Source organism: Patagioenas fasciata, chromosome 3 (genome assembly GCF_037038585.1).
Source record: "Patagioenas fasciata isolate bPatFas1 chromosome 3, bPatFas1.hap1, whole genome shotgun sequence".
Lineage (NCBI taxonomy): Eukaryota > Metazoa > Chordata > Aves > Columbiformes > Columbidae > Patagioenas > Patagioenas fasciata.
This window is the reverse complement of record NC_092522.1, coordinates 55,580,298-55,596,124: the sequence shown is the minus strand read 5'-3', so window position 1 is coordinate 55,596,124 and position 15,827 is coordinate 55,580,298. Positions and strand designations below refer to the sequence as shown.

The window sequence follows — 15,827 nt, the reverse complement described above, 5'->3', positions numbered from 1 at the left end:
TTGGTAGAGTTAAGAGTCTCTCCACTCCCACTAGCTTCTTTTGCTTACCTTACAGATTGCTTACATCCTGTAATGTTTCCTTTTTAGCCTGTGCTATTTGATACCTGAAGATATCTCTTCTGAGAATATATAAGAGCAATAAGAGTTAATGAAATATATCTGGACTTAATCTGAGCATAGACTTCAGAAGCTGAACAACAAAAAGCTTTGCGATATTATTTTTAGCAGAGTTATGAGCTTGGGAATTTTCATGTGATTTTATGAACATTTAAAAACATTCTGCTTGGATTTTTTACCTTCTACTGGATGGGCTTGCTGAATCCTTGAACTTTGTTAGAGGCATGAATGAAAACTGTTTTTCTACAGTGGCTGCATGTTCAGTGAGAATGGCCCTTAAGTCATTCCTGAACTGTCTGGCATTTCGACAGCATGTTTGCAAATGCATCATAGTGGAAGATTGAAAAGACAAGATGGTGCTGGATTTCTACTTCTTACCTGCTATATAGCTTAAGCAATATTAATTAGTCCCTACCTGGCAATTATTAAAGTTCTCTGAAGAGTAATTATTAGGATTTTCTTGATTTTTCTTTTTTTTTTTAAATCCTGGTGACCTGCTTCAACATATGACAAATGCAGCAAAACAACCTGCTTGTTCCACAGAGGAAATTGGTTGAAAAGAAGGCACCTTTGTGGCATTTATCTAATGATGGCTGCTTTTGTTAAACAAGTGCAGTGTCAATTTCAAGAGGGATAAACAGCTACTACTTGAACTATCAAAAACATTTAATGCGGTTTTCCCTTAATGATTTCCACATCATATTTTTATGTTGTCTTTCCCTTTAATCTGAGTCTGGAAAATACTCCAGATCATTAAATGAAATACTTATTCTGCCAAAGCTTGATGTTTTGTTGCTAAGTGCTTTACTCCCAAACAGCGTGGGGCTGCGAGTGCCAAAACCCACTGCCAAATGTTCTGCCTAAGCTTTGGCAAATTCTCTTACTCTCTGGAAGGATTTTTGGTTGACCCAGCAGAATTTATTGTCAACATTTTGCTAGATTCAGCAGTCTTTAGCTTTCAAGAGGGATTTTGGCCACACAAACATGATCTGTCAGTGAAATCAGCTAAACTTCTTTTACGAACTCACAAGGAACCTGTGATAAAATTAAGTGATGGTTGCACAGTCTGCTGTCCTTACAGATGCCGAAAGACTACAGCAAGTGGTCATAGCAAGGCTTGGCCTCATCTGGTATTGGCAGGGTTCACTGAAGAGCTGCAGCAAAGGGTGATGGAACAATCTGGAGAACTTCAGCTGGTGTATGTGGAGAAAACTATAAAGCCAATTATAAATATACTTTTGGAAAGTACCTGCATCATCTCCATGCCACAGCTATTGCTAAAGAAGCACAGAAAGTAAAGTAGAAGAGACTGAACAAGCACAAAAACTGAAAATAAAATTTGTTTATGCTGGATTCTACATAGGCAAAAGGCTGACTAGCTAGTAGGTGTGAAGTTGAAATCTACCTCTGAAGGACTTAAATTTTGCATATCTGAGTCTCTTGTTTACTTGAATGTAGTCAAAGATAAGTGCATACATTGTAAATGTTGGTTGATACTGACCAACTATGGTGAGAAAATCTGCAGAATTCAACAAACGATCTACTTTGTCACTGACTACCTTCAGAGAAGTCAAGTAGCTTGCAAGTGGAAGATCTTCTGAAGAGTAGCTGCAGAAATCTACCATGAGAAAATGTCATATTTTGCTATGTGAAAGTCTGACAAGAATCAACCAATTTCCCCTGTTTTCAAAATTTATTTTGGCATTAAAATCACTATTATGTATGTAAAAGATACTTCTTGTAGTAGAAAAAAAATCAGTCTTGTACAATCAATGTTGATTCTAAACTTAAAAACCCTGCAAAATGAAAATGTATCATTCAGATTGTATTTGTGGACTATTTGACATTGATATTTGAGTAGAAGTTTTCAGTTTATTTGAATTGCTTGTTTGTTTTTTCGCATATAAATTTCTCACATTTGCAGCTCCTGAAACTATAAAATGTTGTTAAACCCTGACCTGAGCATTACCTGCTTGCTGACAGCTGCCTTTGCTCCAGAGCTCCCAGGGCTAGGGCAGAGCTCCTGGAAGGTGCATTACTCTCAGTTTTGAGTAGCAACCCTGAACCTATTTTCCCTCAGCAAAGCTCCTGACTACTGCACTTAGCTACTCAGCTGTTATTCTAAACGTGCAGAATGGACTGTGACTATGTTATCTGAAGCAGTTGTTTCTTTTCTTTACAAATCAACTGGCTGAAGATTTTTAGTTTAAATTTTATCCCAGAAGTATTTTACTAGAGAGTGGGGACAAGACCATTGAATTCTTACAGCATTTTTTTCTTTCTCTCTCAGTAGATACGTTCTCAGGACTGGATTCAGATGTGACAGCAACTACAGAGGCCTATGTGATATATGATGATGGTACTGTTTAACTGTAAAAGTATTTTGCAAGTGGCATGTTTGGGGTTGGGATTTTTCCCCTCTTTTTACTTTAGAATTGGGTCAGAAGGGGCAAACTGGTGAATGGGAGCTTACACAAGCAACAGTGAGCTGGAAAATCTTTCCAGAGTCCCACATCACATGTGAAGTTCGAGGGTGCAAAGGCAACTGTTCTGGACAGGAAGGTCCCTTTCTATCAGTCCTGCTGTCTAACATGAACCTATTGTGGAAATAAATTATGCTTAGAGCTGGGTCATACAGGCTCTCCTTCAATCTTAGACTTACTTTACCTGGTACAACTTCTAACTCCAGCCCAGTTGAAGTCAATGAACTCTTCTAAAATAGAAAATAAAAATATTGTCTGAGTCCTGGAAACTTGAAATACCTTAGTGAGCTTTTAGTACTCCACAGCACTGTGAATATATTATTTCATCTTTTTCTTGATGTGTAGTCTGCATTTAGACTCAAACATGCTCATACTGAATAAGATCACTTACATATAAAATAATCTGCTGAATTTATGTGGAATTTCAATTAAAGATACTTGAAATCACATAAAAGGAGAAGAGGGAAAGATTTTTACAGTTATGTTCATGCCATCCTGATATTATGATTCAGAACACAAAGAACTTAGCTGAAGAGGAAGCCTCAAGACCCAGCATTGTTTGCACAGGGAATGCAGATTATTGGTTCCTGGAACTAGCATCACCGACTTCCGATGTTCTGCTGCTTCTAATCCTCAGATTCCTGCTCTTACTACCACATATTAAAGCAGATAAATACAGACGTCTGTTAAACTCAGAGTGTTCTAATGTTAGCATTTTTGTAGAATTTATGGTTCTGGAATAATAAACTTTTTTCTTTGTGGATGTGGTGCTGGGATCTTAAGGCAAACCACCACCACCACCAACAGAAAAGGCATTTAAAAAGAGAATGCAGCAACTGAGAGGAAGGTATCATAGACTTTTTGACTTTTTATTCTGACCGCTTCATACAGTGGTCAACTAAGAATGTGAGGAGGAGGGGATGCACAGGTCTTTTGCCAGGCCTCCCCTTAGGAGCAGGTCACCTGCAGAAAACAAATGTTTTAGCAGTTTAATCAGAAAACACTCAAAGCCACGAGCAGAGTCCCACAGACTGCAGAAGGACATGGTAGGGATGCCACGGGCTTCTTTCATATTATTTTGTGTGTCTGGTAACGCAGTAGCTTTTCAAAGAGCACTGAATTTAATGAGATCGAATATCAGGGAGGACAGAATATCAGGAGATTCACATGTGCAAGTTTGCCTTCTCTCATGGCCTAATGGGACCACAAATGGCAAGTACAAGACTCCATGCATCTAAGTTGCAGGAAGGTTTAAGAACAGTATGAACCAACTCTAAAATTTTAGCATAATAACACAGAGTTCTCCTAAAAGGCCATTTTTCCAATTTATCATCTGCTTCCTTTGGCACCCGAGGGCTGTGGCCAGGGATTCATTTACTGTGCTGTCTTTCTTTGAGGATTGTAAGGGGAGGTGATAAATAGAATGCATCCAAGATATTGCTGTATGAATACATTTGTTTATTGTCACCCTTTTTACCTGTGTGAGCAAGATCTAAATCAGCAACAACACTAATATCCTAAGGCAAGGACTGTTGCAAAGCTGAGGTGTGACTGACCCTGATTTAGAGGCCCTGAAGGAGTGTGTGACAGGGTGCGTGGCACTCCTTTGGGACTGTGGCTGCTGACAGAAATGTTTCCCTTCTCATAGTTAAGCCAAAATAACACAAAGCAAGCTAACATTTTTGTCTTTTGTTTCCTCTGAAGACTACGAGTTTTTTGAGAGCACTTTGCCACCGACCACCACCACCGTCACCACCACCACTGCTTCTACAAGGACAGAATTTGAAGTTGTCTATCCAGAGACGAGCGTTGTTGGCACTGGCCCTGTGTCAGAATATGATATTGCTGGGAAGAAACGGTTCACTGGTAAGGTTTATGTAGCTCATTACTTGTGCTGCAAAGAATTCTTGTTCTAGCAAGGTCAGCCCTTAAGCTGAGACCATTGCACAGATACATCCCACAGACTAGTGTGTGGTCACTGGAAGGACTGCCACCTGGCAAAACCAAGCAGCAATACTTTGTTCATAACTTCGATACTTGCATGCTTGTGTGTGGCCCCACACCAATTTTGTTGAAGTAGTGCAAACCTCATTGTACTCTTTCAGTCTAAGTGCTCTGCTTTGTATTTTGCATTGTGTTCAATTTAGCTGAAGTCAGTAAGAGAGCAAGAATGTCTACTCTGGTGCTCAGTTCAGCTCAACTGCATCATTTTAGGTTGACACCAGTAGTTTAATCAGTGCAAATCTCCATGTAGGTGTGAGTCTTCCTCTGGGGGACCTAATTCTTTCCCATGAATGAATACAACCCCAGTGATTTCACCCACCTTGCACAAGGTGTGTGAAAGGTGTGCTTCAAAGTCAAGGAATGAATGGTGTTTTGGATATGAACTTTCCAAAAAGTAAAACCAATAGACATAAATTTCACTTTGCTATTTGTATTTTTGCTGTGTAGAAGGAACTTGGTGAAGGAGTCCCCAGTACATTGACATGAGCCAGGAGGCTGGCTCCTGTGTAGCTGAGCCATTCAAGTGTGTAGGTAGGTCTTGCAGATCTGACTTCAAAGCTGCTATGCTTCTTTGTCAGAGAAGGAGCTGGGAGCCAGACTGGAGGGATTTGGAGGTGGTAGGGCACTGCATACCAGCTTCTACCCCAGACTGTCAACCTCCCCGCAGCCCTTTACAAACCTCTGGCATTTGAACTGAGGTCAGGTCAAGCTGCTGGCTCACCTGGCATTTCACATAGAAGTTTAAAGGGTGGAGAGTCAGCTTTGACTCATGTCTTGACTTCCCTTCCAAAATCCACAGGTTTCACATGGCTTAGAGTAGAGCTCTACTGCTGGAGAAAAAGATTTGATTTCATATATGCCAAGACTTTTTCCAGCGCATCTTCATTTTCCCTGTCCAAACAATTTCATGATGTTTCTATTCGGCTCTTGCACTGACAGTGCTTCTTGATTCATTTAGCTGGAGAGGCTAAAAGTAACTTCATTGCAAGTTCTGGAAAAAATCCCTTTAGGACATGAAATCCAATAAGATAAACCAAGAAATGTTAGTTTGTGAACATTTCAAGACACTAGGGAAATAATATTACCATTTCAATGAATTGTATTATTACAACTGAATAAACATTTCCAAAGCAAGTTTTATAGTCCTTACTTTGAAAGCTACAGTGACTTTTAAGGCAATAGAAAGGTAGTTTAATCTTTTCCTGAACTGAAGTGCAATTCCAGTCAGTTTAAAGCTTTTCAAAACAGAAATTACAGGTTGGGAGCACATTCCTGGAAGGTAGGGACTCATAACTCCTGGTCCTTTAGTACCCAGAGAATCACAGCAATAATGCCTTCATTTAATCTGGTCAGGCTTCACCTTAGAGTTACTTTTCTTGTTCTCTCTGTTGTTTCACCCTAGCTTCAGTTGTGTAAGAAACAACCACTAAGACCTGGTAAAGTCTTAGATGGTCTAAGGCCCTGACAGGGATCTGATCCCACATGTGGAAAGGCAGAGGGTTTAGGTGACGTTTCTACCCCACCTGCAGAGCAGCTGGAGGTAGCGTGCAGAGAGTCTTGCAGTCACATTGCGCTCTTCTGCCTCTCATAGCAAAGATGATCCTTCTGTCTTTGTGTAATTTGGTACAGTTGTCAGTGTCAGGTAGACCTGAATACTGGCATCCCCTTCTCCCTGCTCATTAATCAAATGGAGTATAAGCCGTGCTTTTTTATCGGCAGTGAACCATCTCTGGACTGCAAGGGAAGAATTTTCAGCTTAATCACAAAACTTCCTTCTCTTCTTTTCAGGAAATTGCCAGCCTGTGTGCTGCTCTGTGATACCTACAAACTGCTAACTAAGCATCACCCTGTCTCTTCTAGCTCCCTATGTCACCTATCTCAATAAAGATCCAGCAGCCCCCTGCTCCTTGACAGAGGCCCTGGAGCACTTCCAGGTGGAGAGTCTCGATGAAATCATCCCTAATGACCTCAGAGAGAAAGAGCTGCATCCCCTGAGAGCCCCTCACAACATCACCGTCGTGGCAGTCGAAGGCTGTCACTCCTTTGTCATCGTGGACTGGGCCAAGCCTGCTCGAGGAGACATGGTAACAGGTACTCTCCTGAGCATTGGTCTTCCAAGGAGGAAATGGGGAAGGGGAAGGTTTTCTTAAATGACCATTTTTACCTTAAACTGAGCCAACAGCTGATGAAGTCCTCACTCCTTTGCGACTCTCTAATGGAAGTGGGCTACTTTCTGAGGAGCAAGAAAGGTCCCTTTGTCCTCCCTCAATGCCAGACCAATGAGCCCAGGCTGGTCCAGACATTTCAAAAATGTTGGCATTGTTCTTGTGCTAGAGGTTCTGAAGGTACTGCTTCTCACCTGGATGCTACCTGTGATAGCACTTTGCTCAGCTGAGCATTTCTGCCCACAGGTAGTGCCCTCAGCTCCACCACAGTCACCTTCCAAGCCTCCCTTGGAGCATCTTTCACACTTGGTTTCAGTCCAGTCTGAGCTAAGGTGACTGTGTGGCTGGAGTAACTCTGGGTCCTGCCCCACTGTGAGCATGGCTACAGGAGCAGTCTACTTGTAGAGGGGCTTCTGGCTTGGTGGTCTTCTAGTCCACTTTTTGGGGTTTTTTTTGAGGAAAAAAACATATCAGAGTTGTTTATCTCCGGTAGAGTCTGTGGCCCAGGATATGATTTCCTTGTTTTACTGAAATTTTGCTCAAATATCTGTCCAACAAATGAGCTTCAGGGGTGGGGGATATGTTGAACAAATGTATTAAATTATATCTCCTTTAATATCTTCACACCTTTTGAGGGCCACAGAGAAGCCCAACTGACCTCAAGAATGAATCTCAATTGTTGCTAAAAAACACTAGAGTAAATAAATAACTAAAATATTTTAGAAATTAATCAACCACTTTTTATCAATGGACTCAAAGTTCTGAAGTAAGCGTTGGAAAACACCACTTCTTTGGTGCTAATGTACAGTTTTTGAGGAGCCTCGCGCGGATACGTGACTGACAGTGATGGCAGAGGGGTGGGAGCTCACAGAGCTGATTAATGGTTGCGGTAATGGTTGGGAAAGCAGAAGGTGGCACTTGAACAGGCCATGTGATGTCTGTCCCACAGTGTTTCATTCTTCAAGACTACTGATCCAGTATCTTGCTGAGTGCAGTTTGCACAACATTTTTTTTTTTTAAACATGGTATTTCTAATAATATTAGTTTCTGCACAGTGCACCACTTAAAACAATGAATGGGTTGATTCTATCATTTTTCTGACTTCACTGTGTTTTAAATCAGTATTTGCAACTGGGTAACTCTGATGTAATGCTCCATCATTATTGGCTAATAACATGAAATAATTTTAGCCTAGGATTTTCCCAGGAGAGTTAGACATCAAATCATTTCCATATTCAAAGATACTTCCACTGTTTTTAGCCCATAAAATCTACCACAACACCTAAGACTTGGAATATCATTTATTTAAAATTTATTTGTAATCTTCACAATTATTTGTCTTTCCTCTTTACAGGCTATCTGGTTTACAGTGCATCCTATGATGACTTTTTAAAGAATAAGTGGTCAACCAGGACTGCAGGAACTACTCATTTGCCCATTGAGAACCTGAAGCCCAATACACGGTAAAGATTTGATCCATTCTTTTCAGTTGTGTTTGAGAAGTAAAACAAATTTTGAGAATAGTTAATTGTTTTTCTTTGTTTTAGTATAAATGTTTGTCTGATCTAGATTTTACTGATTCTGTTTGACAGCAAATTGTTTTGTAAACTGCACAGCTACTTACATGACATGTTTACCATATTAACCCTGGAGCAGATGACTGTGTACATGCATATATGTTTGTGTATATATAAACACATATCAGTAACAGAGAAAATCTTATTTAGAAAAAAACATGTTCTAGTCTTATGTATAACTAAATCAAATTTTGAAGGTAAGAGTCTGCTAAAGCATACTCTTGATGTTATGAGATGTGTACATTCCCACATACTGGCATAGCTGAGATTTGGTACCTAAGAGCTGGTGAGGAGAGGTGCTGCTCTCTGGTCCGTTTTTACTGTCTGATCACATGAGTTGTGCTGGAAGAGAGGGCTTGGTGGTATATCACGAGGCTGTGGAAGTTGGTCAGAAATCAGTCTACCAGGTCTTTATCTTGAAAAAAATTTCTCTGAAATGGCAAAACAAGAATGTGTGCTTTGTGGGATATTGTAATAATTCATGGCAATTGTGTGGGAAATAAACAGCCACAAAGGGACTACATTAAAATTGTAGATGCGACATTAAAATTGACAGATGCTCAGCATCTCTCATACTTTTCTCTCAAATTCTGAGTGTGAAATACTTTTGGTGCTGCCTTGGGCTACGTGATTGCTCTTCACGCGCTGATAACTACAGTCTCTTAGACACAGTCTCTTAGGCACATGTTTTGTAACATGGGAGATGCACTGGGATTGTGGGCTGGGACTAGCATGCCTCACTTAGTAGAGGCAATGAAGTCTTCATGTGGGGTCTGTGGTGGAGAAGAAGGGTTCTTTACAGCAGAGAAATCACGTGTGTTGTCCAATCTCGTTTGCAATCTCCAAATCCACAGGCTGAATTGATTGCATATTTGTTGTCTTAAAAATAACTCCCTAACCACTGGGAAAAGACCCCATGCCTAACCAAGAAAGCATGGCATGAGATCTTAAGTTAGTCCAAAAGTTTTGTGTTTACATTGATTAAGTCGGATTTCCTGTATGCAGATGCTATTGGCTGCTGGGTGTCCCATGAGGGGTTATTGGTGGTGCAATCTCGTGGCATGCACAGCACATCAGAGAAGGGTTGGCATCTTGGCAGAAGTCAGCCCTAGAGAAGATTTGATGCTGTCAGCATATCCTGGAAAACATCTGCCTGGTGTTTAGGTTTTACAAACAAAATGGAAGTCTGTGTTTAACCTGCAAGGCCTGGTCTAACCTCTATTTGAGAAGTGGAAGTTTTTCCATTAACAAAACTCTGGTCAGCTTCAGTGGCCACAGGAGCTGCTTCCTTGTGACATGTGAATGTAAATGATAAAATTACTTTAAACCTTATTGAATCTTAAAGCCATCAGTCTTGACAATGTTCCTTCCCTAACCTTAATTCTCAGCTGTCACAGAAGACTGATGCAAAAGGCTGAACAGCATCTGCTGAACCACAAAATCCAGTCTTCTGCAGCCACAAACATTACAATCCCTGTCATAAACATTTCAATCTCTTTCTTCAGCATGGTTAGGCTTTTTCCTGCCTTTCTGCAGGAAAGTTGTGGCAGTGCCTGATAGGAGTGGCTAGATAGTCTCATGATTTAAAACACTATCCTTTACCACTGTATCTTCATGTCTCTTCAGATCTTCTTCCCTGTCCACTTGGTTTTTGTTCTCTCCAGAAGCATTTTGATCCCAGTGTGCCTGCTAGCAATTTCAGTGTGTACAGAGCATTTCATAGGAGGCTCTCAAATATTACTCAGGGCTCACAATTACAAACAGAGCCTGGATCTTCTGGCTTGTATTTTGTTTTCTTTTTGTGTCTCCATTAAAGCAAAGCCTAAGAACCCCCAACAAGCAGCATCAGTCACAGCTGGCTGCTGTCTATCATCAGACATCACAAAAGAGGTAAGATGTCAATGCAACCCTTGTCCTCTGCAAGCAGTAGACCTGTGTGGCACATGCCTACCTCACACCAACTGTGCAGGAAGCTCCTCTTCCAGCTCTTCTCTAGTGTCATATTATAATGTTTGTTGTAAATATTCATGATGGATGTAGTGCTAGGCCATTTTTGTTGAAGGGAGACACTTTGTACTAACCTGTAAACCTGCAGGCAGCTGATTTACGTATTGTGTTTTGGTGGTTTTTTTGGAGGGGTGGTGCATTTGCAGGAGGAAGGTTTCAGGCCCTGCTGCCCTTTCCATGTGCCAGTGGGAGGAAACCTGCTTGTCCTCCCCCACCCACTCCCAGCCTCTTCCTTGTAGAATCATAGAATGGTTTTGGTTGGAAGGAACTTTAGAGATCATCTGGTTCCAACCTCCCTGCCATGGGCAGGAACACTTTCCACAGACCAGGTTGCTCAAAGCCTCATCCAGCCTGGCCTGGAACACTGCCAGGGATGGGACATCCACAGCTTCTCTGGACAGCCTGTTCCAGAGTCTCACCACCCTCATGGTGAAGAATTTCTTCCTTATATCTAATCTAAATCTACCCTTTTTCAGTTTAAAGCCATTACCCTTTGTTGTATCACTACATGCCCTTGTAAGAAGTCCCTCTCCAAATTTCTTTTAGGTCCCATTTAGGCACTGGAAGGCTGCTATAAGGTTTCCCCAGAGCCTTCTCTTCTCCAGGATGAACAACCCAACTCTCTCAGCCTGTCCTCATGCACCGATCCTGCTGGGCAGGGGTCTGTGCAGAGCCGTCACGTTGGCTCGTCCCGTCCCCTTCCTGGGCAATGGGTGGCTCTCCCTCCCAGACATCTGCATGTACCCTTCATGCATCCACCCTCGTGCCCACCCAGCATCAACGGAGCTCCAGCAGCAGCCGTCCCACCATCCGCATGTCTGGCACACGGTCACGGTGCTATGGCTCCCACCCTGCCACCTGCAGCACACACAGACGGTGCAACCAGCTCAGCCTGCCGCTGGTCGGGGTGCGGGGAGTGGGGTCCATGCAGACACACCTTCAGAGAGGCTGGGAAAAAGATTTTGAGGGTAACAAATTTTTTTAAAAAACAGCTGTTTCCCTAATTAGCATGCTGAATGATTATCTCACTTTGTGACTGTGAGTGCCAGCTATTTAATTCAAACAGAAGGGAGACAGCTTGAATTAAGTCATAAAATGGTTTTGCTGAAAGTGACAGGTATGGTGATACGATTAGTCGTATAGTCTAAATGAATAAAACTATTACATATTCATTGCCCCATTACAGTTTGTTATGCCCCTTTTTTGACATGTCAGTAGAAGCCTCTAAGGAGGTTTATTATTAGGAAGAAATGCTTTTTTTCTTGTCGGTATTGAAAATGAACTGCGAATGGTATTCACAATATCACAGTATGTTTGGGATTGGAAGGGACCTCAAAAGATCATCTAGTCCAATCCCCCTGCTGGAGCAGGAACGCCTAGGTGAGGTTGCACAGGAATGTGTCCAGGCGGGCTTTGAATGTCTCCAGGGAAGGAGACTCCACAACCTCCCTGGGCAGCCTGTTCCAGTGCTCTGTTACCCTCACTGAGGAGAAGTTCTTTCTCAAATTTAAGTGGAACCTCTTGTGTTCCAGCTTGATCCCATTGCCCCTTGTCCTATCATTGTTTGCCACTGAGAAGAGCCTGACTCCATCCTCGTGGCACTCACCCTTTATATATTTATAAACATTAATAAGGTCACCCCTCAGTCTCCTCTTGCAGTTGTGATGATTCTGTGCCTGTTGCAATTTTGCTGAAGTCGAATGTAATCAAAGCATAATCAACTTACATATTACAAATTTTGTTCATGTATTTGTGTGCTGAAGAACAGTTGAGTTATACTGATTTAAGATTTTCTGGCAAATTCATCAGCTGAAGGATTCTGACTAATGAAAACGTCAGATGCCTGGACCTAGGAGGGCTTTGGCAATTTCTTTTTTATTTGTCATGTCTGAGAAAGAAATATATCCTGACTGCATTATTTTATTGACGTTCTTAATACAGCAGTCATAGCATCGTCTATGTTTAAACCACGGGTCAGCAAGTCATGAGACCTGGCTCTCTTTCTGGCACTAGTAAAGACTTCTTGTGTATATAAAGGCTTAGGAACTAATTTTCCAATTTAGCGAAGGGAAATGTACACATAACTTCATTGCTGGTTTTTTCCAGACAGTCAGGCAGGCATCTTGAACAATCATGTGTCCCAGAAAGGCTTTTATGTATGTAACAGGACACTTGAATGCACAGTTGCTCTGATTACGTAGGTAATCAGTTCCTGAATTACAGAAGATACAAAACTCCATGCCTTTCCTCTTCTAAATAGGTGCATTTGGAGCATGAGGTTCTTGGGCTGCTTCCTCATATTTCAGATGTGGATCCTGGCACTTATGGTTGTCATGGAAATGTTTTGAAGCTAGCATAGGGTTGCTCAGAAGGTGCCACTGTGTTGCAAAGTTGGTATCTAATTATACCTGTTTGGAAGCAGCGGAAAGTTAGGCATCTGTGCAGAAGTTTTCACTGTGCTTTGAAGCCTTGTGGAAAAGATGTAGGCTGGAAAACATTTTTCTTCTGCTCTCCTGAAGTAGTTATAGCAAGTGCCGAGTGAAGCCAGTGCACTTGGTGCTGTGTTGGGGGTATTTTGGGAGCCAGCATGAGGAATCACTGCCATATGTCCTGTCCCTGATGTCAGCCTTGCACCCACAGCCCTGTCCGAATCTGAATGAAGAAGGCATGAGTGGGTGAAGGAGGTGTGGGTGGATGCAGGTGTCCTGTGAGAGCATTGGCAGCTCAGGGGATTGAAGTAGTGCTCAGGCTGCTGTGCTCTGCTCAGGTGGCCAGAAGTAAAAGAGCACACAGGAAGCTTTTTGCTTCTCCTCTCCTCTCTCTTCAGCCATGCTAAACCTCACAAAACCCCTCTTTTTCATGAGAAGCATCAAGCTTGCCACTTGGGACATTGCAGTGAGAGGTAATCCTGTGCTCGGTGCTACCTGTCCCTGCAAGTAAGCGCTCGCCCTGTTAGTGGGTCATGTATAGAACTTTTGGAGATGTCTGCTTTTGCATGAGAGGCTAAATCCAGATCCAAGTGCTATGTGGATATTACAGAGGCATGGTTGTTTTTTTTATTAATTTCTTTACAAGAATGAAATTGAGCAAGCAGCCTTGAAAGGAAAACATAAACTCAAGCACTTTAAAAATACTACGCTGAAACTTTTTATGGTAATTTTCCATTCTAATGGGTTTCTGCTGGCCTGGATACAAAGAAAAAAGAGAAAGAAGAAAACATTGTTCTGGGGAAAAATATCAGGATAGGCATCAACTAAAAATCATTGTATTTGGAAATGAAATAAAAATGTGCTTACACACATTCTTTTCCAAGAGCAAGAATAATTTTGCTGCTATTAGGCAAATAACAGAATTCTAGTGTCAAGTCATATGCTTTAAGTTAAGCATGTGATTTAAATACTTCGGGGAATCAATAAGGCAATGTGAAACTTTCTCATATTACTCAAGTATTGTGATCTTAATTCTGCTAGAGTTTTTACAGAAAGGTCAAAAGCTTAGCTTCTGATCTCTTATAAATCTGATTTAGTTTTAGTTTGCAGTTCACACCACTGCTTTTGGAGAAGATGATCTGGTTTAAAACTGTTCCTGAGATCAGAATTTAATTCCTCTGCAACTTTTTCTTTTAGTGCATTGCTATTGGTTGTTTCATATAAAGTGGATGTAATTGTGCACGGTTTTTGGAGGGGGGGTGATAAAAATTAATGATCAAAAACATGCATGTGAGCAATTGCAAAAAGGAGAAATTTGTATCTAACAACCAGCTCATACCTTGACTGAGTATTCAACTCAATTTAATGCACAGGACACCTGAACTTACTGGAATTCTGCTGATTGGATTCTCACTCTGTTTTAGTACTATTTATAATTTAGCCATTGCAACGGAATCAATGTTTTAATCTTATTCTCCCTCTCTTTTTTTTACAGGTATTATTTTAAAGTCCAAGCAAAGAATCCCTTTGGCTATGGGCCTGTTAGCTCTTCAGTCACATTTGTCACAGAATCTGGTATGCCTTGCTTTTTATTTTCATCTCAAAACTAAATTTCTGATAACAGGTGTGACAGGGCGAAGACAGAAACCATTACAGCAATATTGGTGATTATCCTGAACTTGCTGCTTTTGAGAGTTTTTTTTCAGGTTAATTATTTGTTTTCAGTAAAGCTGGGAAAATAATGCGCACTAATGCCACTGTGAAGATATAAGTGACATTAAAGTGAGCTTCAGGGGAACAGGAAGTTGAATTTAAAATGCAAAAGACTACTAATGTTCAACAATACAGAAGCAATGGGAAGTTTAATGTCTTTGGTAGGCTGACCAAACATCTAGCAAATTAGCTTCCTAATTGTGAACAGCTGAACGGCTGGAAGTGGTTGTCTCTGGAAGAAATATAGGAAACAATTGTTCTATCAGACGGGCAAAGTTTTGTGTTCTTTTTTTGGCACGACATGCTGGTCTTTCACGGGGCTAATAGCGTGTTCAACAGCAACACCCCCTTCTAAAAATAGTACGTAAAATGAGCTGGTTTTTTATTTCTTCTTCCATTGAGCCAGAGGTCAATGGCTCTTCTGAATAATGAAAGGCAAATTATTCAGCCTTTACTGGAGTGAAAGGTCTGCTGTCTCTTGGAAATGTTGCCCTTTTGACAATATGGCATTTACACAATCTCTGCCTTTGCTCATTTGACCTCAGCCTGTAGTGCTTGCTTTAGAAGCTCCATCAAGAACCATGGAAATAAGTCTTCACAGAAGGAGACAAAGATGCAAGATAAGTAAATTGTCCTGCATAATTTATTCAGGTTTTTTTATACGAGTAAGAAGCTCAAGTATAAATCCAAGCATAATGTTTAAGGTTGGACAAATAAGGCATACTGTATCTTACAGGGTTTTGCTGATTCGCTGGCTGCCAGTATATGAACTTGAATGCATGGTTTTCCTATACAAAATCAGATACCTTGTGAGCTTCATTTAACAGGTTAAATCCACCAAATTTGAAGTTTCATTTTAGCACTGATCTTCCGTTTGTCGTGTGGTCAAAGGTGGCTTTGCAGCTGGCATATATACAAAAGCAGTTGCTAAATCTAAAGCCAGACACTATAGTTACAGTGATGCAGTAGGTCAGGAGAGACAGAAATCGTTCATTCAGAGTGCTCTTCTAGTGCTATTGAAAGATTTGAGCTGATGAGAATATTCAATAAAGAATGCTGTCATAGGATCAAGTTGCTTATTGAAAATGTTTGATCTTATCCCTGGTAACCCACTGAAGAGATCGGAAAACCATTGTTTCCTTTCATCAAGCTGTAAAACCTCCCTGGATTTTTTTCTTTCCCATGGGTAGATAAGCACTGTGCTTTTTTTTTCAGGTATTTAGTGCACAATAAGAACTAGTTAAGAGATGACAGTAGCTCTAATATACTAAATACAGACAAGCTAATGCATTAGATTATGTTGTTTTGTTATCTTTACTCCACACTTATTCT

General features: G+C 41.1%; 1 protein-coding gene across 2 annotated transcripts in view; it reads left to right on the top strand.

The window, feature by feature from the left end:
• The window catches only part of FNDC1 (fibronectin type III domain containing 1), a 67,789-nt gene that overhangs the window by 44,883 nt on the left and 7,079 nt on the right, over positions 1-15,827 (top strand). Inside the window, exons 12-16 of one of the 2 annotated variants that reach the window (XM_065833333.2) lie at positions 2,411-2,476; positions 4,305-4,466; positions 6,465-6,695; positions 8,124-8,232; positions 14,278-14,357. In XM_065833333.2, the coding sequence (XP_065689405.2) occupies positions 2,411-2,476; positions 4,305-4,466; positions 6,465-6,695; positions 8,124-8,232; positions 14,278-14,357 (648 nt within the window). Of the gene's footprint in view, positions 1-2,407; positions 2,477-4,304; positions 4,467-6,464; positions 6,696-8,123; positions 8,233-14,277; positions 14,358-15,827 lie in introns of both variants that reach the window. The other variant, XM_065833332.2, reaches the window with a different exon arrangement.